Source organism: Strix aluco, chromosome 24, assembly GCF_031877795.1.
Source record: "Strix aluco isolate bStrAlu1 chromosome 24, bStrAlu1.hap1, whole genome shotgun sequence".
In the NCBI taxonomy this organism is placed as follows: Eukaryota; Metazoa; Chordata; class Aves; order Strigiformes; family Strigidae; genus Strix; species Strix aluco.
The window spans coordinates 9642139-9664042 of NC_133954.1; the positions used below are offsets into that span (position 1 = coordinate 9642139).

The 21904-nt window shown below is 47.1% G+C and overlaps 2 protein-coding genes across 2 annotated transcripts; both read right to left on the reverse strand.

Annotated features, from left to right (window-relative positions):
- Positions 1–1838: 1838 nt before the first annotated feature.
- On the reverse strand, positions 1839–6903 carry LOC141934316 (keratin, type I cytoskeletal 19-like). The gene is made up of 8 exons (XM_074849675.1): positions 6298–6903; positions 5612–5694; positions 4849–5005; positions 4317–4478; positions 3868–3993; positions 3418–3644; positions 2519–2841; positions 1839–2011 (listed from the first exon to the last, which is right to left on the reverse strand). The coding sequence occupies exons 1-8, from the start codon at positions 6901–6903 to the stop codon at positions 1839–1841; spliced, it is 1857 nt and encodes a 618-aa protein (XP_074705776.1).
- Positions 6904–15479: 8576 nt separating this feature from the next.
- On the reverse strand, positions 15480–20469 carry LOC141934033 (keratin, type I cytoskeletal 19-like). Its single transcript, XM_074849188.1, has 8 exons — positions 19981–20469; positions 19001–19083; positions 18293–18449; positions 17701–17862; positions 17117–17242; positions 16710–16936; positions 16076–16206; positions 15480–15505 (listed from the first exon to the last, which is right to left on the reverse strand). The coding sequence occupies exons 1-8, from the start codon at positions 20467–20469 to the stop codon at positions 15480–15482; spliced, it is 1401 nt and encodes a 466-aa protein (XP_074705289.1).
- Between the last annotated feature and the right edge of the window lie 1435 nt (positions 20470–21904).

The window sequence follows — 21904 nt, forward strand, 5'->3', positions numbered from 1 at the left end:
CCAGGAATTGTCCAGCTTCCAGACAGCAAGGCAGGGTTGTGATCAGTAAAACTAGCCGTGACTTCCTCCTTCTGTAAGAGCCTGTGTGTGCCCTGTGGTTCATACCCCAGCTGTAGGAACTTCATTTGCAGTGCAGCCAACGGCTGTCACACAGCGGGGATAGCCTCTTACTGAACTTACCCATTTGTTATCCAGTGGTGGTAGGTAGCACTCGAAATGTGCTCATTTGGGGTAATTAATTGTATGTGATTTGAGCTCTGCACTCGGGGGTGTTTTGGCACTGGGAGCTGAAAATTTCCATCTTTAAATTCCATGATAGAAAAGTTTCATACTGCATTTTCAGACTCCTTAGGAAGTCACCAAAGAGTCTAAGAGGTTTTCTGGGGAATAGCCAGTTCCTTAAGCCCACCCTGTCTTTTCCTGACAGAAGTTAATAGCAGAAACGAGTAGGTTTTTTGACTCTTAGTTTTCCCATTGCAGGGACCACCAGAACATTGGACCTGGCAGTGTATTCTTCAAAGTTTTGCCCAGTTAGTCTGAAATGGTGAATATGTCGCAGCAAACTTCTGGGTCTTATGCAAAATCTGGCATGTTATTGTGTATTCCACAGGTAGGGCTTGATATTTGTAACTGATTCAAACAAAAATGCCCGCTAAAGGAAATTTCACCCAGACGTGGCTTTCTGGTTGCATCAGAGAGAAGCAAAGGTTTATTAGTTTTGTTTTGGTTTTTTTTTTTTTTCTATTTTATTGACAGGAATACCAATCATGGTAGAGATTAACTCAGATAACAGTGATTAGGAACAGAAATTCAGATGGAAGAAGCAAGTAGGCCATCCAGAGGGTTCTGCTGAGCCCCTGGAGTGAACAGTGTTGAGTAACTTGAACAAGCGTTTGCTCTTGCTCTTCGCAGAGGCACGAAGGGCCACGCTCCCTGCAGCCTGGCTGGGTCACGGGCCCTCTGGTAAGGTCCTGCAGCGGGAGGTGCTGCTTTCGCCAATCAGTCCTCAGACTTTCTAAAACTCCCTGTTGAAAGATGAAGGGAAGCAAGAATTTCTCTGAAGAAGCGTTATCTCATTCAGCATTTTTAATCTTTTTGTTACTTCATAATTGCAGACTGTGCATTCTCAATGGACTAGATTTTTTTCCCCAGCATTCTAGAAAGGTTAGAACAGTGACAGACAATATTTGTACAAGCATGTGTGTTTGCAGCTTTGTCATATTAAATACATGGACCCGCTTCTTTTCTCAACTGTGTAAGTGTAAATCACTCTTTAACTTTAGAGTGACTGTAGCATTATAAATCAAATACAGATGAACTTAGAATCTGTATTGATGTGTGTATGGATATTTACAACAAATTTTTATAAGTTAAACATGAATGGCACATAATATATTTTAGTCTTGCCTACCAAGCATTAGTATACATAGAACTGTTGCAAGGCAGATGGGATGTTTGATCAGAGGAGTACATTTTTACAGAGGAGTTTGAAAAGCCTATTAATTTGGGAAAAACTAGATCTCATCTACATCAAAGAATCTTAGTCATTACACAAAGCCTTCTGAACTCACTGCCTTTGTTTTCAGCATCAAGAGAGTCTGCAGTATTCTCGCTTTCTATATTGATGGCTTCAGACCTTTCAGTCTGCAGCCAGAACTTTCATGACCAACTGTCAGTCTGTGATGGAAAAAGTGTGTTTGTGAGACAGACTACATCTTTAACTAAGATTAATATCCCTGTTACTTCCTTGGTAAGAAGAAATAAATGGAAGCCTCAGTGCAGGATCATTCCCCATCTTTTTTTTAAAAATCAGAAGTGGAAGGGAACCTTTCTAAAAATTAGAGCTTCCTGTTCATTTTCAAAATTTTCAGGCATTTGTCTGAGGTGCTGTCAGGACCTGGAGCCTTACCCAGTCTCATCGTTTTTATGGCTTCGGACACTTCCTCCATTGTTGCTCCTCTCTCCAGTGTTTTGTTCCCTTCCAGGCAGAGCCTCATGTTTTCAGCACCTCCTGGAACCACAGCCATGAAATCAGACATGAAGAAGACCTTTCGTGCACTCCCCATCTTTTGCTACTTCAGGATTTTGCAGCTAATACCTCTTATATTTTAAATGTCTTGAGTGTTCCAACTGTTTTACCCTGCTTTCCCCATTTTCCCCCCTTAGAAAGTTACATTTCTAACATTTTTCTTCATTCCAAAACTACTGATTTCTCTGGTTCCCTGCGTGCTTTGGGTTGGGCATTACTTTTCCTTTTCCCTCTTCATTTCCTCTTTCTACACATCCTCCAATACAACCTTTCATAACATCCTCTTCATGCAAGTCACTTGTGAAAATACTACCATGTTGATATGTTACTGTAGAAGAACAAATGTCAGAGTGGACTTAAAACACGATCGGGAAAAAATAACAAAAGTATCTCCAGATTTCCAAATAAGAAAGGAAGTTGCCATATCCCTTCCTGCTATTCAGAGAGAAAAGTGAATGGGAGGATGTACTCTTTTATTCCAGTTTTTACCTTGGCTTTCACAAGACTTGCCAGAATGGGACTGGGAAGATGAAGAGCGGGAGAGGCAGGATTTGCCCCCTCCTTCGCCACTGCCGCCTCCTCCACCTGATGTTTTACCACAGGCTCCACCTCCTGTTCCTCCTCCGCTCCCTCCTCCTCCACCTCCAGAATAGGAAGTTCTTCCACTGGATCCTCCAGTTTTTCCTCCACTGCTTCCTCCACCTGAGGACCAACTACTTCCTCCTCCACTACTTCCTTTTCCAGAAGACCAGCTGGTTCCTCCATGACCTCCTCCTCCTGAAGATCCGCCACCAGCTCCTCCCTGTGAGATGCTGCAAGGAGGAAAGGGCACGTATGTCTAAGATTTACAGCAACATGGCCAGTGTCTGCAGTCCTCTCAGCTGTGTCGAGGCCACTTTCTGACTCCCTCTGAGCTCCTTGTATGACTGAGAAACTACTATTGTGTGAAACATGTTCTAGAGAATGGGTTTTAAAGTATCCCTAATTAAGGACAAATTGACTGATCTGCCTGAAGAAGAAAAAGGAAGATAATGGATGGTTTTAGAAGTCTTTCAAAATATGTACCTTGAGTATTTATAAAAGGCAGTTATTCTCTTGCTTGCCTTTCATTTCCATATATAACTGTACTGCCTGATTGTACTTAGGAGAAGAAATGGCAAATTATAGTTCTAAACACTTTTGTAAATGTTTTTGTTAAGTTCATAATAAGTATAGAATAATCCAGCTTTGTACACTGCCAGCTGAGATTTAGATTCCATATGAATTCTTGCAATTATAGTAAATATCTTGAGGATGAATTAGTTGCACTTGTTCCTAATATGAATTTTGTTACTTTCATCTTCACCTGTTTGCAGAGATGGCATGTTCATTCATCTGAATGTACACACCTAATATCCTCTTGCCCTTCCTCAAGCAGTGCCCGGTACTGCGCAATCTCCTGCTCCAGGCGGGTCTTGATGCCCAGGAGCATCTTGTACTCCTGGTTCTGACTCTCCATCTCACAGCGGATGCTGGCCAGCTCCTCCTCCAAGGGGCCAATCATACCCTGGATCTGCTGCAGCTGCATGTTATAGCGACGTTCCGTGTCTTCCAAGTTGGATTGCAAAGACTGTAACTGAGAATGAGAGACAAAATACAGTGTTTAGGGGAATGTGGCACGTTAGGGGAATGTGGCAGGATTGGATCATTCTTACACCCCAAATGAGAAAAATGTTACATGGTCTCAGATGGGCCAAGCGTCTTCATTAAAGGGAGTGCTGGCTACAGCTGGTCTCCTGCCATTCCAGCACCTCACGTGCCCTCCGCGTGCCAGAGGCTCAGGAGCAGTCGGTACCTACCATGCTGATTTGCGATTGCAGCTCAATTTCCAGGCTCTGATAGTCACGTCTCAGCACAGAGATCTGTTGGTTGCTTGATTCCACTTCCTGGCCGCTCCAGTGGACTTGTTGGCTCACTTCCTCCATCTGAAAAATCAATATACAGAATTGGCGTTTTTGAGTTTAATTTACAATCTCAGTGTGGTGGTTTATCATGGAAACATCTGGCAACACAAGAAGTTGAAGCAGAACCACTTGTAATACGGGGGCTGTTTAAACTTGTTTATTTGGCTCTGCCAGTGCAGTTCAAGCCCACTTGTCACTTCCTTTATTTTAATCAAAGAGGTTCTACCATTATATCCTAAAAGCAATGGATGTTGTCGTTCAAAGTGTCATTGATCTGCAGGAAGTTCTTACCAAAAGTTGGTATTGGTTTTCTTTTGTAATGTGAACATTCATGTTGTTTTTACCTTGCTTTCATACCACCTTTCAACCTCTTCACGGTTCTTCTGGATAATATTTTCATATTCTTGTCTCATATCATTCAGTTTTTTCAGCAGATCCTCTCCTGGAGCAGCATTCACCTCCACATTCACATCACCACTGGACTGTGTTTGCAGCGATTTCATTTCCTGCAGAGAAAACCCAGGCCCAAGGCAAATAAACAAAAATTTGCAAGAGTTTTGAAGTTTTCAAGTCAGTTGATCTGCTCTGACATCCATCCTGGATCCTTTCCACAACATACATATGTATGTTAGGTTTTTTCTTGTTGCCGTTCTTTGGCCTTGACTTCCCAGGCCTTGCTTGCTGGGAGGGACTGGCAGAGCCTGGCCCCGGCAGTCAGCCCGGCTCAGGAGGCCCCTTGCCGAGCTGCCGCACACGAGGGGAGCAGGGACCACTGTTCAGTGCAGAGGATGTTACCTGCAAGACCTGCCCACGTTTCCGATACTGTAATGGTCCTGTTTTCCTCTGCAGTTTGCATTTCAGGGAGCTGGCTCTTACCTCCTCATGGGTCTTCTTGAGGTCAATCATCTCCTCCTTTAGGGACTCAAATTGCATTTCCAGGTCAGACCTGTTCAGCGTCAGATTATCCAACAAGGGTCGCAGGCTGTTAATGTCAGCCTCCACATTCTGCCGGAGACCAAGCTCCGTCTCGTACCTGCGCCAAGGACAGTGCGGAAAGGTCAGCCCTGGTCTTGGCTTCTCAGTCCTTCTCCTGCTGACTTCACGTATGAAAAAGTTCATGTATTCCAGTATCTCAGTGTCTGCTTTTGTGGCTGTACTTGGTAGCACGTGACGTCTCTCAACCAGCAGAATTAGGAAATCAGCAGCCAGTACTTAAAGTTTAATATTAATATTAAAATTTAATATTAAGAAATATAATAAAGTTTTATATTGGCATTAACTTTAATATTAAAATGTACTCTGTGGCCTTTTTCATTGTCTCTTCTTACTGTAGACTGTGTACGTTTCATCCATCTGTTTCATCTGACTTTCCATGAGAGAAAATCACAATTTTTATTTTCTTAAAAGTAAAGCTTTTTTTAAGCTTTGACTCCACAGGCACAGGGAGTATTGGAGATCATTACAGAAGTAATGAAGAATTTTGAAGGCTTACAAATTACTTCAGTTGTGCTGCCATGGAACCAGGAGGAACCCCAGTCTCTGTGGATTGATATTTGTTTATGGAATGAATTTACGGAACTAAGTTGAGAAAAGTAGGAGAAAGGAAGTCAGTGCCCAGAAAAGAGGAATATATATTTACTTTATCCTGAAGTCTTCCGCAGTCATCCTTGTGTTATCCAGGTCCAGAAGTACCCTGTTGGTTTCCACAGCTGCAGTCACAAGCTGGAAGAGAAGACAATATGCTGAGGAAAACTTTCCCTGTGAATCTCTCAGGTTTGCACAAGGGACAGAAATATGAATGTGATCGTCTTGTTATAATGCCCAGGTGTCTGCGGGGAACAGCATTTCCCACACGCAGAGGCCTGGAAAGGTCATCTACAGTGCAAACCAGAGAGGTACCCGTGTGAAGACAGCATCAGAACTGCAAAAACTGTTCTGTGAGTACAGGAGGCTTGGTGGCCCCGCCATAGCTCTGTCTCGCCTTCCACACCACGGGCCAAGGGCTGCACTCAAATGTCAGACACTGCACGTCCCAGAGGGTCATTGTCACCCTTTGTCCTGTGCTCTCAAATCCACTGCCGGCGCTCTGAGAGTCTGCGCTTGCTGCCAGCGATGGTCTGTGGCATGTGCCGTAGGGGTGGGCATTGTTTCTCCACCACCACTTGAAGCTGGTTGGATGCGGCACAGAAGGCAGAATTTCAAGCGCAGGAGGCACGTTTAGAGAGACAGGGAGGTTAGAAGTATCCATGCTGGGTGCCTCAAACATTTTACACAATCACAAAAAGTCTGTCAATGCTTAAACTTCTCTGACAAAGAACATCCTACCTGATTTTGGAGGTCTTCAATTTTTCCATAGTAGTGGCTGTAGTCCTTTGTACCAGTAGGACCTTGCTTCTGGTACCACTCCCTGATTAATTGTTCAAGCTGAGCATTTTCCATTTCCAGATTTCTGACCGTACTCAGGTAAGAAGCCAGGCGTTCGTTAAGGCTCTGCATGGTCAGCTTTTCGTCGTTGGAGAGAATTCCCCCATTCCCTCCAAGAAAGCCACCACCGCCAAAGCTGCCACCACTGAAACCAGCACCACCGCCACCAAAACTTCCTCCATAAGCACCAGCAAACCCGCTCCCGCCCGACCCAAAGCCGGCTCCCACGCTGCCACAGCCCATTCCCCCTCCGTAACCGCCACTGCTCATTCCTCCTCCGTAACTACTGCGCCTGATCTTCCCATAACTGCCGCCGCTTGCTCCCCCACTGTAGCTGCTCCTGGAGCTTCCTCCTCCACGACTGCTGCCACCACTTGACCTCACAGTGATCCTTCTTGAGGAGGCAGAGGAATACTTACTGCCCCCTCCACCGCCCCCACTGCCTGCGCTGCCACCGCTGCTCCCTCGCAGGCAGCTTTTAGAGCTCTGCTTGGAGCCACAGCTCATAGCGGCAGCAGTGACTGACTCAGGTTAAACTCAAAGCTGGTCCTACAGTTGTTCTGGAATCATAGCTCCAAATTCCACCCTGCCTGGTCGGCATTTATACCCGAGACAGTGGGTGTCACCGTCAGAGGGAGTACCTTCTTTCCATGGGCATTTGCAAGCCATAGTTTTTCTGCCAAGGGTAATTTGCCAAAGGGAGATGTTTGACAGTGTCAGGAAGCTTAACCCATACTCAAAGTGTTCATGACCGTTTGTTTATTAATACAAAACATGTAATTTCTATTGGGTGGCTCTGAATTAGGCTGATCTCTTCCATGATCTAGTCCACTGACTTACAGTCATCGGAACTAAACTCATCCCACTCACCTCATCCTGTTCACGTCTCTTTCAGCACAACAATAAACTGTCATAAAAAGGGGCAGTACGAAGGTTACTCTCTCTCTTCTAATGTTGCCATTCCTTGTGCTCTTTCCCCTTTCAGATATTTGTCAAGGAATGCCAGCTGATGTTTTTATACTTAATTGATATTTTAATAGGTTCTAGTTTATGGTTGTCTTATGCTGGACGCTGATTATTTTTAGTCCTTTTTTGCTTTATGCCTTTCGGAAACGCATCACAGGATGTATTTTGTAGGTACACTGACCCACTCTGACATCTTTGTCATTTCTCGTAAAAATTTAATGAACATTGGCAAATATACATGTCAGCAATTTATTCTTTCTACAATTATGTTTTATAAATAACAATTTAATTATGAAAAATTGTATGACAACTGGGAAACAGCTCTGTGTAAGACTGTAAGGAAATGAACTGTGGCAAGTTGTTGCAGGGAATAACTCTTCATGGGCTCGGACCAAATGCAGTTACAGGGTGGTCGAGAGAGCTGGGGAAGTGTCCTGGCTCTGGGCGAGTCTCTCTTGACGTGTCTGTGAATAGGAGAGGTGGTGTGCTCAGTCCTGAAGGGATCTCAGAATTTCAGTCAGGATGTTTTCCTTCCACAGTGCAAATACACACACACTTACTTGGAGGAGAAAGGTTAAGTTCTGGTTTGGGGATTAAGTCAATGATCTGTACATCAAAATAGCATTTTCCCTTCAGATTTTTTTCCATTCGTGGACACAGCATGACCAAAAGTAGGAAATAGTTGCTATCTTGCATCTTTTAAGATTGTCTCTTTTTCAAATGCCCAGCAGTGGATGGTTCAGCTGAGCATCTTCTGCTGAGCTCTTACAGCAACCTGAGCCTCAAACATTTGAAATTTCTTTCCTGAGTGCCCCTCATGTCTGTGCTCCTCCCCAGGCACATGATCTTTAGCAAAATGCACTCTGTTACCTGTCATTCTTTGTAGGTTGAACTAGTTGTGTGATGGCCAATTTCCTGTATTGATTTGGTATATTATTATTTTCTCACTCAGCCTTTGTGATTTGGTTGTTGCTAATTTAGAGGTTTGTTTGTTATGGCTTATAGCAAGTGTTTGTGGAAACATCTTTTTATAAATGCCCCTCCCAGCACACCCTCGCCCACACAGTAGGACACACCTGAAGTTTCTTCTCCTGCTAGACTTCATTTCTGAAATGTCTGAGGAAGCAAGGCGGCCTCTGGCTTGTAGAAATTGAAATGGTTCACTACAAAACTTAGTGGAGCCTAAGTCACGATTTTAGCTTGTTCCAGTGAGAAATCCTTTTCTCTTGAAGTGCACAAAATTCTCTTCTATACCAACAGTTACTTTGGCTCATGAAACTATTGGGTTACGTTCTGGTTAACTGTTGGCTTCCAGCCGCTGACACCCATGTTGTAAGGACATGGATATGTTTCCATGTTGTTCTGTGTAATTCTGCAGAAGGGGAAGGTTTTGGGTTGCTTTTTGTTCTGGAAAGATGTTTATTACATCTTTTGTATGAGTCATTCCTTTCAGGTGGACTAAGCCTCATGTCTTCTGTTTACAGAAAGAACATGTTCGGATAGTTTGAATATCAGTGAGGATGCTTGTGTGCAACATACTTCACGGCTTCATGCTTAAGTCATGAAAGAAAGATTTACTGCCATTTCCCCCCTAGAATCTGTGCAGGCAACATATCTCAAGAATGAAGATTAGCTCTGTAAAACTGGAGAAGCCTGATGGATTCAGTGTATCTGGAAATGACCGGTCAGGATCGGAGATAGAAGTTACGGAACAAATGCTTCCTGAAAGGAATGTTTTATTTTGAAGTTTGCTTTGATGGAAAGCAAAAGATGGAAGCGTTTTTACGAGATGGTAGTTTTTTCTGCAGTCAGGTCTCATAGGATTGTCCTGGCATTTGCAAATATACTGAGCTAACTAGATGATCTTAGATAATGTTTCCAGCAAAATCTGGAGATAATGCTGTAGAACAGAACCTGGAGGGCTGGAAAAACCTTAACATAAGAGAGATTTCAATAAACTCTGCAAGAACTGCAGGGAACCCCAGTAGTACCTGTGAGAAGGGACAGGGAGACGTTATGAAATCTCAGGCTGGTGCTGCTGCTCCCCAAACACATCAAGGCACATCCACCCTCTGTTGGTTTGCCCTTCGCCATCACACCCTGCAGCGCAGCGAGTACAGCACGGGGAGCCGTGAGGGCTTCCTCTGGCCCTGCCCGTGCTCAGAGCTGCCCGGCTTCACTCCAGGATGCTCACAACCACCGGAGCATCTGAATCCCCTTTCCTCTACTTGCCCGCCTCCGTGGGCTTGCCAGTGCTGGGAGCAGGCCCTGGCATATCCTCTGGCCACGCTGAGGACAGTTCTCAGTCATGGGCAGGTGAAGGAAGCGGAGAAAACTTCCATGCCTGCACCAGGCCAGGGCTGAGAGGCAGCTGTGGCTGTGCCTGGGGAGCGGGGGGCAGTGTGACATCTGTCACCCGTGAATGTCCCTTACACACCCTGTGGTGTGGTCCTCAGCCCTGGCTGCTCGCAGGTGTTCAGGCAGTCTCAGCCGTGTTGGGTATGAGCATTAATATGGGTATTAAAGAGCTCTTTTGGATTCTTTTCTGCTTGAGAGACCTCTGAAAGGCTGCTCCAGAGAAGCTGTGATCATCTGTGCCTCTCACACTGGTATAAAGTAAAAGTGTGAATTGAACTGCAAGGTGAGATTTAAAACACGGGACTTGTTTTGAAACAGATTTTTTTTTTTTTGCACTGGGCATAACTAATGGAGTGTACAGTCGCAATGTACCCTCAAAGCTGGGAGTTTAATGGCGTTCAGGAAAACCTGCCCCTGCGCACTGAGCGACAGGCTTCAGGTCACAGCCGAGAGAGGAGGGGGTGGAGGAGGAGGAGGAGGAAGATACCCTGGGGGTGATGACACCATAGTTGTTTGCTGTGAGGCCTCTTCCCTTTTGCTGTGATGAAACTGTTCCCAGCTCCTGCCCAGAGCAGGACCGTGGACTATTTAAGCCTGAAAGGCTCACCCAGTGTGGGCATGAATTCACCCAGCGCACTTAATGGCAGAATTATCACAGGCTCCGCAGCCACACAGGCGTGCGCTGGCCGACAGCGGAGGCTGGGAGGGAGTGAGGCCCCTTTCCTTTGGGCTGCGTGTGGCAGCAGTAAGGGGTGAAGCTGAAAGGGCCTCCGTGGCGGCCTGGGGTGCTGGCACAGGTGGGCACACACAGGCACCCCCTTTTCTGAGCTCTGCATTTACAGCCTCCTCTGGACTGGTGTGTTTGGGAGAAACTGCTGGGGCTGCTGAGCACATTTGTGGGGGTACAACTGGACTGTTACCCACCCTTTTAGGTGCTTCAGTGGTGGTGAATCTTCTTCCATTCTTCCTGCTTCTGGTCAGGCCTTGTCAGGAAAATTCTGTTTGCTTCTGTTGCTACACAGAGCAAAACTGTGAAAGATCTGTCTGGGGAATATGACTAATTCTCATAATTATACATTATAAACTAACTTCCATTATATAATCATTAAGCAATTGTATTAACACCAGATAATCCCATAGAACAATCTTTCTCCATAGTAAAGAAGCCCAGTCCCTGAAGTATGACTGTGTTGGAGGGAGAACACTGGTCTCGTTCTGAGGATGTGCACTGCTCTTCCTTCCATTGAGGTTCAGCTCCTCACACTTAGCATGAAACTGTTTTCTTTCCACTAAAATTTAAATGATGAGGGGTTTTTTCTTATCCCGATAAAAAGCTAGATGTTTGAAAACTGAAAAATCTGAGAAAATTTCATTCAGATTAGTTGAAACATATTAGGGCTCAATCATGTTTATTATTTTAATAATGGGTTAACTGAGAGTTCTAAACAAAAAGTAATTCCCACCTAACAATTCCCAACTATTTACTCTGTAATGAGGGCACAAGGTGCTTTGGAATCTTTTTTTCCCACTAACTCAGCTGTTGGTGCCTGGCAGCAGTTTCATCCAGAAATATTTGGAGTTGAAAATGTTGTCAGTTCCAACTATTTCCAGTGAAAAGTATGATTTTTCTCTAAATGCATCTTTGCAATTAGAAATACTTCTGTCAAAAACCTGTGTCCCATTCTTCTCCCAGCAGTGGGACACTCAACTAGTGGACTTGGGTTTGCTCCCACAGCAGTTTGTACAACTGTCCTGAACCCCCTGTGCCCGGCAGGAGCATCTTCAGGTATTTTTAGCATTGCCTGGTGGAACAGTACAGGACGTATTGATCATTCTGCTTCTTTCTTCCTATGTATATTTATGGCCACATCTAATAAAATAAAGCAGTGTGGTTTTAGAGCTCGGTGAAATTCTCTGTAAACTATCTGCATGTAATCATTCCCTGCATGCCGAAACATGCTTAGGCTTTTTTTAAGTGAAGGTTTTTAAAATATCTGTTTTGAAGTGAGAAAGTGAGTCCCCACCTCTCCTGCACTCTTCTGCAAGACAGGGTGTAAGTGTTGCCACCCGCCCACACCCGAGATGCGTGGCCACGGGGATGTCCCTGCAGCGAGTCCTCGTGGCCCCTGGTGGTCCTGACGCAGCGTCTCCCCCCCCCTGACGGTTCAGAGGGGCTGCAGCACTGGGGGTGATCTGCTGCCCTCCACGTAAGAGCAGCCAGTAGGACCCAATCCAGCAAACATCTCTCCTTTAGGAAAAAAAATAATTCTTGCGTGCCGTATACTTGATCTGTTACTCATTCGCTATTGCAGAGACTAGTACTGATGAAACATTAAAGGGCACCTTCAAAAGATCCACCACCCAGTGGAACGATGGTGATTATGATAGGAGCTGTAATTAGGTGAGTCAGAGCTGTAAGATTTCAGAGTACAAACCCTTTGGTTGGGAACTTCTTCCTTTTGGGTCTCACCAGCCCCTTGCTCAGCCGGCTCCTTGGGGGTCTCAGCTAATGTGACTTCATCGGCCAGACCTTCGTCAGCGCAGGGTCTGAACTGCAGCTCTGCCGGCGTAACGCAGCCACAGCCCCAGCGGAGGGCCTGGGCTTCGCCGTGCCCCTGCCTGACGACAGGACGCAAAACATTCCAGTGCCATTCGCAAAACATAAACAGGTATTAGCAAATTGGTGCAGCGAGTTTCAGCCTGGCCTCCGTCCTGTGCACTTACACCCAGGAGAACACAGCCAGGGTCTTCGAGGCGGAGGGAGGAAGGCTGCGGCGTCTCCTGCCACAGACTCAGCACAGAATCGGTCCCGTCCAGCCGAGTGCGAGTGGGAGCCCTGAGCACCGGGCCGCGAGCTGGAGCGCGGTGGTGGGGCTGGTTGGTGGCTTGGGCCGTGGTGTCAGCTGGCGGGATCTCCCCGGCACGTACCGCAGACACGACTTCCCCTGGTCAGCCCAGGATTTCTGTTAGAAGAGCCTGAGCCCAGCAACGAGCGCGGGTTTGCGCAGCCTCTCCCGGCACCCGCGGCGGGCTGGGCGAGGGCCGAGTGCCCTCTGGAGAGCAGACTGCGGGCCGGGGCGCGGGGCCTGCCCTGTCCGTCTCCTCCGGCATCGCCAGATGCTCCATGGAGAGAAACGCAGACGTGTCTGCAGCGCTCGGCCCGCGGGGACGGGCAGCGCGGGGGGGAACGCGTGTGCCCCCCGGCAGCGCAGCCGCTGCAGGTACGTGCTGGAGGACTGAAATTCCTGAGTGCTGTGTATCCTTACATTCTTATAGAATATTATTTTCATTACATAATATTGTTCTTTCGTTGTACTGTCTCACAGCAACTTCCATTTAGCCACAGTTGGTATTAGGCAAACTTCTCGGCGTCTCCTGGCCTCTTAGTACACTGTAAGTCCCCCGTTACGCAGCGTGTCCGCTCTCAGGCCCAGGCCCTGCGGCGGGGCAGGGTCCAGCGCCGTGGGCAGGCGGAGGAGAGCGGGCGAGGGCTGTGCCAGACCCGGGCCTCGGTGCAGGAGGCTCCAGGGCGGCCTTTCGTTGGATCTGCCAGTTGGGAACAGCTGACACCTTCTGGAGAGAGCTGGAAAGTACCAACAGGGCTGCTCCGCCCCTGTGTGCCAGGCTCCTCCATTTCCTTGTTCTTCAGCACACGCAGCATTTGCATGTAATGATAATTTATTATTCCAGCTCCTCTTTAAGTTTTTATCGGAAATCAAATATAGTGCTTATGAAGAACTTCTGCTTGAGTCTTGGTACAAGCTGGACAGATGACCAGCTTTGCCTTTTGCAGGCAAACACACGTTCAGTTTCTCTTTTGTCTGAAAAAAAACCAAAACAAAACAGTGTAAATATTTTCACAGGTGCTTCTGGTCGATTCTTCCTTATGTGGTGGAAGAGGGAAATGCCAGCGCAATAGCAGTTAGAAAGTGAGAACTCAGATGTCAAATTCACAGGATTTTAGTTGCGATGTGAAACCGTCTCTCACTTCAGGGAGGATTTGATTCGTGCTGCTTAGCCAAAATCCTCGGCTGGGGGAGACAAGCGGCGGGGGGGCACGTCTGCAGAAGCCCGTGGTTTGTACAAGGGCTTGCACAGTGGTGGGAGCTGCCGGGGAGAAATCCCAGTCTGGGAAGAGCAACATGGCAACCCTGGCACCGGCCCCGAGCAGGGGTGTGTGCCGCGGGCATTGGCCGCCTCCCCCGGTGCACAGCAGCCAGCGGCCGCTGTCAGCCCTTTCTGCTGGCATTTGTTCCCAGACGCGCGTTGGGGCCGGGCCAGGCCGTGGTGGGAGCGGAGCCAGCGTGGCTCTCCCAGCTCTGCCTTCCCCAGCCCCGTGCTGCTCGCAGCCGCGTCCGCCAGGGATCAGCCTTGTCGCTTCTCTGCTTCGAAGCCAAAATACCTCCTGCCCTTTGCTCCCCTCTCCCTGCTTCCTGCCGCGCGTAACCTGACCGTGAGCAGAGGCGGAAATTCTTCCAGCTGTGTGGTATCTTCAGGAGTGAGATTTGGGGAAATGCACTTGCTTTTATGCTTCAGATATTCTTTAATTTCTCAGCAAAGGGCCCCAAAATATTTCACATGTGTTTAGGTGTGGGAAATGTTCGTGCCATGCTATATAGGCTATAAAAAGGGCTTTCAGGCCATCTGCTTCTTCCAACCTGTGGGTGTCTCTGCACAGCTACAGATGCCCAACCACCCCTTGGCTGTCTCAAGAGGAGATTCGTGACAAAATGTGGATGCTGTCATCTCAGCACCTGCTCTCAGCTCTGCTTACAGTCACCCGGAGAAGGGGCACTCGTGTGGCGCGGTTCCTCTCCCCAGGCAGATGTCTGACACCGACGAGATGGGATTTGCTCAGCAGAGGCAGACTCACGCAGACGTGCTTACGTTACAGAAGCCCAGAAGACAGGAGAGGTCAGAAGACACCCCCACACACCCCCCCGCCCCGATGACTGCAGTGCAGTGCTGTTAAAACGTGTGTGACTGACACCACAGTCACCATCAGCCAGCGCATCTCCCGGCCTAATGCCCCCACGGCTGCAGAGCAGCTGGAGATGTGTGCCAGGGCTGGCTGCTAGGCCAGGGACCGGATGGACGGACGGACGGTCACCATCCTGAGCCTGCTTTTTCATGGAGATGCCAATCACAGATCTCTCTGTTCTCCTTTCACTGACGAGCTCCAGCTCCACTCACTTCCCCCTTTGTTGTTCTGCAGTGAGTTTTAGCACAATGCTCTGTGGGAAGCACCTGCCTGGTGCGGCTGTCCGTGCAGATCCCGAAGGATGCCGCGCAGGAGCGGGCAACGCTGCTGCAGGAACAGGCAACGCTGCTGCAGGCTTTGACGGGGAGGAGGTGGCCATTCTCCAACTGCTGCTGGCAAAGCAGCTTTGTCCTCAGGGGAGTACGACCCCGAGCAGGTTAGTGACCCCTGTACCTGGATCGGCACCTCATTTTCTAAAGGAACTCAGACTCCAGACACAGGTTTCTTGATTGCATCAGGCAGAAGCAAAGTTTTATTAGAGAAGTTTTTTCACCAGCAGGTACATTAGTGGTCCTGACTAACTCAAGTAACTTCTAGAGATTACAGCGTTACAGAACAGAAGGAGCAGAACAGAGAAGGTGGCCCCCAACAGGCCCCTTCAGAGACACGGCAAAGCATCGCTGAGTTACTTCTACTTTCTCTGCACAGAGGCGTGCAGTGAACATCGAGTGTTCTGTCTGTGGGTTTCTCTGTATGTCATCTTCTGGTCCATTCCTCCTTAATCACAAATTCTCCTGCAGGTCACTGGAGAAAAAACAGAGCAGCATTATTTGATTGGAACAGAGATAAAATCCTTCAAATAACAAAAATTTGGCCTGTACAGTGCCCTGCTTTCAGCAGTATCCTGTTAAACAGGAGCAGTTGGCAGACAACCCAGGAAACCCCAGAAATTCCCTAAATAATTGTGTTTTAACGGGAATTTGCACTTGTGAAATTACAGATTTGCTTTTGTTTTCACTGCTTCCAGCCTCTTTTGCTAAGCTTTGTTTGGCTGTCTTCTTCTTTACTTCTACTTCCAGATTTTTTCTTTATGCTTCATTTCCCCACCTTTCTCCTCTTAGTTCTACTGCTCCCGCTTGTCTCTCACTTGCTTTCTGCTACTCCCTATTGAGTCAGGACTCTCTATAAACCTATTTCTTAGTGACAGCCAACTTTGCACCGCAGTCGGATCCACTGTAGCAGACCGTACCTGTAGCAGAGTAACTCTCTGAGAAGATACCAGTAGCATGTCCTAGGAGTGTGTGTTGTCTCCTGGCCTTATTACAAAGGAACAAACTGGAAAAAGTTTTCTTTTTGTGAAAACACAGCTCTTACCTTGTATATCTCCAGTCTTGCAGGGTGGGACTTGGGGCTGGCAGTGGGAAGATGAAGTTGTAGTATAGGTGTGGCTTGTCCTAATGACTCCTCCTCCTACACCAGTTCCTACTCCAATTCCTCCTCCATGACTAGTGGGAGAAATTTGGTGAGAGAAATGGGGAATTTTAGAACTTTACATGATGCTGCTGACTGACTACATGACACAAAGTCTCAAACTATGTCTCTTACAGGGGTTAGAGTATTTTACATTGTGTTCTTTTCTCACTTTCAGAGGTGCTTTGCATTTGTGCTCCCCTTTGGCATGGAAATGCAATGCAGAGTGTTGCAATTAATTCTTATTTCGACAGTTCTCACCCATCTTACTATAGGAGAGAGGTTGTTATGAATGCTGACATAATACCAGTAGTTACAGTGTTGTAACTAGCAGTTAGAGATTTGGTTTCTCTGCTTTGCAGATGCCAAGGAGTGATGTTTGGTTCAGATTTGAATGTTCATCACAGTAAAGTTGCTCATGAGACAGCTTTTTAATCTCAAAGCATTAAGATGGACTAAAGATTATGTCAGATTCACAGTCTAATGCAGATCCTTGATATTTTCAGTTATTCTCTAGCGGATTTAGAGATCTACATACATAAGGTCCTGCTGTCCTCCTTCCAACAAGCACCGGTAGGTCTGAATCTCCTGCTCCAAACGGCACTTGACGTCCAGTAAGGTCTTGTACTCCTGGTTCTGGCACTCGATCTCCGCTCTTATTTCAGCCAATTGCTGCTCCACGCATGTGATCTGGTTCTGTAGCTCACCGAGGAGGGTGTTGTACTGGCACTCAGTCTCAGCCAGAGAGGATTCCAAATTATTTCTCTGATAAACAAGAAAGCCAAAGAAACAACATTCACTTAAGTGTCACCCTGGAATTTATTACTTCCAATCCAAAAATGAGAGAGCTATTCCCCCCCACCATGCAGATTGGTAGGTCTGGCTGTTCAGGCTAAGAAATGCAGCAGCAGCCACATCCCAGCTGTAAGTAGACTCACCACCCACCTGGCTGAGCTGGGCCTGGAGATCGATTTCCAGGGCTTGCAATTGGCGTCTCAGTTCGGTGACCTGGTTGTTGCACGTCTCTACCTCCTGACCGCTTGTAATAACCTCCCGATTCACCTCCTCAATCTGAAAATCATCAATCCAGAATAAAGAGCTTCAGAGAATATCTGTGTGAATGGGACTTGCTTTTACAGAAGCAGAATACAGTGAGCAGCTAGCCAAAAGAAGAGTGAGCAGGGCGAGTTCTCTGTGCGCTGGGCGTTAACCGTCGGCTTCAGCTGCTTACTCTTTTTACAAATCGCATTAACCTCGGGGCTATTAAGTCTCTTTAATCCAAATGTGGGATATCTCAGTTCCAACAACACACCACAGAGCCTTGCGGCAAACGCTGCTGTTCCAGATGGGACATAACAAACTGGTCAGACAGGCCTGTGTCTGCTGTGGAACACGGGGCATAACGAGTGCTGATCTCGGGCTTTGCTGTCAAGGGAGAACTGCTGATTGTCTCCCCGGCTGTTTTCCGCAGCGCTCCTGTGCCCTGCAATGGGCCTGTCAGTTTGTTTCGCAGCAGGCGTGTTGCTCACCTTGCACTCGTACCAATCCTCAACTTCCTTGCGGTTGCGCGCTATCAGTGTTTCATACTGGCATCTCAAATCCTCCAAGATTTGCCTGAGATCTGGTCCAGGGCAGGCATTAACCTCCACACTCACATCTCCAGTTGATTGTTTTCTCAGGCAATTCATTTCCTGGAAATAGAACCCAGATCAGACTCATACCAGCTTTTGAAAGACAACAGAGCAGAGCAGCGTTTGGTGGCCAAAAGCAGTGACCCTGCGAGAGGAGCCTCCCAGCTACGGCTGGAGAAGCGCTGGGAGATGGCGCAAGTGTTTTCCCCAAGAAATCTGTTGGGTAATTTCTCAGCCACTGAAGTCAGCAGCAACTTTCACCCCCCTCAGGCACTCCCAGCGCCAGCGCAGCCCCGAGAGCCGCAGCCGCCTCTCTGCTGCCGGAGCTCCAGCACCACCCACGAGGCAGATGGATCTGAGCCCCAGAACTGTTGGATGGGAAAGCTGTGGCGTGAAAGTGGTTGATCTTTGCTTTTAAATTTAGAGCACATTCGTGTAGGCAGAGTTGTATGTCAGGGCCATGGCACTGCAGGCAAGGGCAGGACCCTACCTCCTCGTGGTTCTTCTTCAGGCAGCAGAGCTCCTCCCGCAGCGACTCCAGCTGGGCCTCCAGGTCAGACCTGCAGAGCGTCAGCTGATCCAGGACCTGGCGTAAGCCGTTAATGTCAGCCTCCACGCTCTGGCGCAGGGCCAGCTCCGTCTCGTACCTGGTTTGTGCAAGAAGCAGAAATTCAGAGGGGTAACCTCTCATGTGCTCGGTTTATGTGAAGATCTCTTCCCAACTGCGCTCTAAACTGTACTTTGTTGTCTAAGCTGAAGGCACCGTGCGTGGCGTTTCTGCACTGCACTTCATGTCTGTTGTGTGAAAGCTTTTCCTTCCTCATCTACTTCTTTCCAGCTCCTGATCGCTGTATGTTTGATATCACTTATTCAGCTGCATTTCTGTTGTGCTGATCCCAATCTGCACTGGTCTGTGATGGAAATGTGCCAGCCACACAGCTAAGGACCCCTCCCTGCAATGGCGGTCCCCAGCCCTCACCAACAAACACTGCTGCCAGACGTTTTACCTGAGAATACTAATTAAGGGAGGGCTGGTGACCACAAGCAAAATGCCTTTCATCACTCCGTCCTGTCCTAATGTGGTGTTGCAGTGAGACTTGCCTGAAGTCTCTGTAATTAGTGCACTGAGACTCCCCAAGCAAGATGTAAAGGAGCAGGGAGGAGGCAGTGGGGTTCGTCTACAGAGAGGGGCACTCACTTCACACGGAAGTCGTCGGCAGCCATCCTGCTGTTATCAATGTCCAGAATGATCTTGTTATTATCAATGGTTGCGCAGACAATCTGGAAGAGAGCAGACCACGAGATATGTCTCACTCCTCTCTGCTGTTATGCTCTGGAGGTCTATCTAGACTGCAGTTAGGTAGTAACTCTTCACAATTTCCTTTTTCTGTTACCTTCTTATTTAAGTAACCTTGTTCCTTGAGCAGAGCGGCTGCGGGGGGTGCCTTTGCCTCCTTAACTCACCGTCAGTAAAGAAAAGAGGTCAACTGTGGAGAGGTTGGGAGTCAAAGAGTTGTGAGGTGGGACTTCCCCGTTTCGAGATCTGAAGGCAAGTTCCAAATGTGCTTCCAAATAGAAGAGAACCTAAAGACCCTTCCTTAAGACATTAAATCTCAACTGACATTCAAGCTGGCGTGTTCTGGGCTTCAGGCTCAGGGGTCCTGAGGGAAGATAGCTGGAAGGTATCTTTAAGCCTTAAGAGCAGCCATAACTTTCATTCCGGACATACTAGTGTCAAGCTGTTGGTGCCACTGTGGCAATCAATTCCAAATACTCAACTCCTCTCACCCACAATTTATAATGCTTTGTTTGATACAGCATTTGATTTGTATGTCTTGCTCTTCTACAGTTCTCTGCTTTGCTTTTCCTTCTGGGCTGACACCACTACGTTTCCTCAGAGCACACTTGGTAAAATCATATTTATAATTGCATAGTCAAAACACGATGCAGCAAAGCATCCTTTTCCTTTTCAAGGGTATTATCCCACCTGTATCGCCTTGCAGCATGCGTCTTGATACGCACCCACACTCAGCAATGCCATAGGGGAACTTGCCAAAATTTCTGTTTGTGAAGACATTTAGCAGCACCAACATTACCTCTAACAATTGCAGTAGGTTCTAAATATAAATTCAGAAATAAGCTTTAAATAGGGGAGGAGCAGCTGAAAAGGGGAATTACCTGATTCTGAAGATCTTCGATTTCTTTGTAATAGCAGCTGTAGTCCCGGGGCTCACAGGAGAGGCCCTGTGTAGCGTACCACTCTCTGATCCTGCACTCCAGTTCAGCATTTTCCTTCTCCAAGCACTTCACCTTGTCCAGATAGGAAGCCAGGCGGTCGTTGAGATTTTGCATGGTGACCTTCTCATCGCAGGATGAAAGCAAACAGTCGCCACCAAGACCACCAACAACCACACCACCTCCAAGGCCAAACCCAAGGCCATTGCCATAGCAGTTACCACCTCCATAGCTCCCACCAGCCAAGCTACCAACACTCAGTCCCCCTCCATAATTCACTCCACCGCAGTAACTCCTTCCAGAAAAACCTCTGCCACTGCCTATCCCATAGGAAGAAATCCGTGCTCCACCACCACCACCAATGATACAGCTGCCACCACTGCTCCTGCCTTTGCTAGACACAGTAATAGTCTCCTTAATGTTGCAACTCATGGCGACAGCAGTTGGAAATGCAAGCAGAAGCCCAAAGCAAGATGCACAGCTTGATATTAAATCAGACTGCAAGTTGTCCGTTGCTGCGAAACTCTATTTATACCTTCCACAGTGGGTGTCACCACTGTTTCTTCTTCCCATAAGGCTGGCTACTCTAGCCATTGGTGCCAAGAATAATTTCTCAAAGGGAAGTTTCCTTTCAAGAATCCTGGTAGACAAGGAAGATACTTTACATGTCTCTTGCTAATTTCAAAAATACATTAGCAATAATGTTTTATGAATCATCAGCTTTTTGTTTATGATGCAAACTTTACAACATTAAGCCAGGAACAACACTGTCCTAAATTATATACCAGGAAGAAATCATTAAAGGTTATTGCATCAAAGAGCTCTTTATCTCTCATTAATTTATTTTCATTTTATTTTGAGTCGAATAAGCAGTTTTCATGCAAGGTGCTGATGTTGGAATATGTAAGATGAAAAAGAAAGCATAAATACGAAGTTTGACTCTCGAATGATGTATGAGGAATGATGTAAGAACTCTGTGGAAAGATCAGAGACACAGAGATTAACCTTTAAGTCTCTCCACTGGCAAAATGACAAATCCAGAGCACTCTGCTAGGAGACAAGTGAGACCGTGGAGTGATCTCTTAATGGACGTGGATGAAAGGTTCTTCATACATGATCGTGGCTCTCCAGTAATTCACAAAGGATTTGTTTCTTTATGTGGAGAGTGTAAAGTAAGGGAAGAGTACTTTAAGTATTTCCTGTTGTTCAGTGAAAGATATTTCTGCAGTTTTCATCATTATGGATAGTGACTGTTGCTGGGGAAGGGTGGGTGTTTTGAAGCAGTGAATGGGAGTGAAACATCCTATGGGCAATTTTGCTGTTAATATGTGCTGCATTCTAATGAGAGGTTTGGGACTACTGTCCTAGGAAATATAAAGGCAGAATTGCTGCTACAGCTGGCACAGCAATCGCTGCCCAACACAGTTCTCCACTGGCTTGGAGAAGATGGATTAAGCACAAACTAGAGGTTCTTCTCTGCCACTAATGTCTCCAAATCTTAGCTAGGCAGAGAATTAAAAGGTAAGAATCCTTTCAGTCTTCTGACATCAAAATTCAGGCTAAGCTCATTTTCATGAGAAGTTTTGCTGAGACTCAAGAGCAGTGGCCTTTTCTCTAGGGAGAACCTGTTTCTACTGGCCATTGAGCAAGAGACAGGCGTTCCGCAGTTTTCTGAAACTAACTGTTCACTGCAAGAAATTCTCCAAGGCTGCTTCGCCAGGGAACATGTGAGCTCAGACTCTTGCTCAAATCCTCGCTCCGTGTCAGGACTGTGGATTAGAATAGCTATTATTATGGCAAGTAAATAATCCCATTTACTGAAAGACTGAATTATCCCAGTGTTCCTGGATTTGCCCATCATTTTATT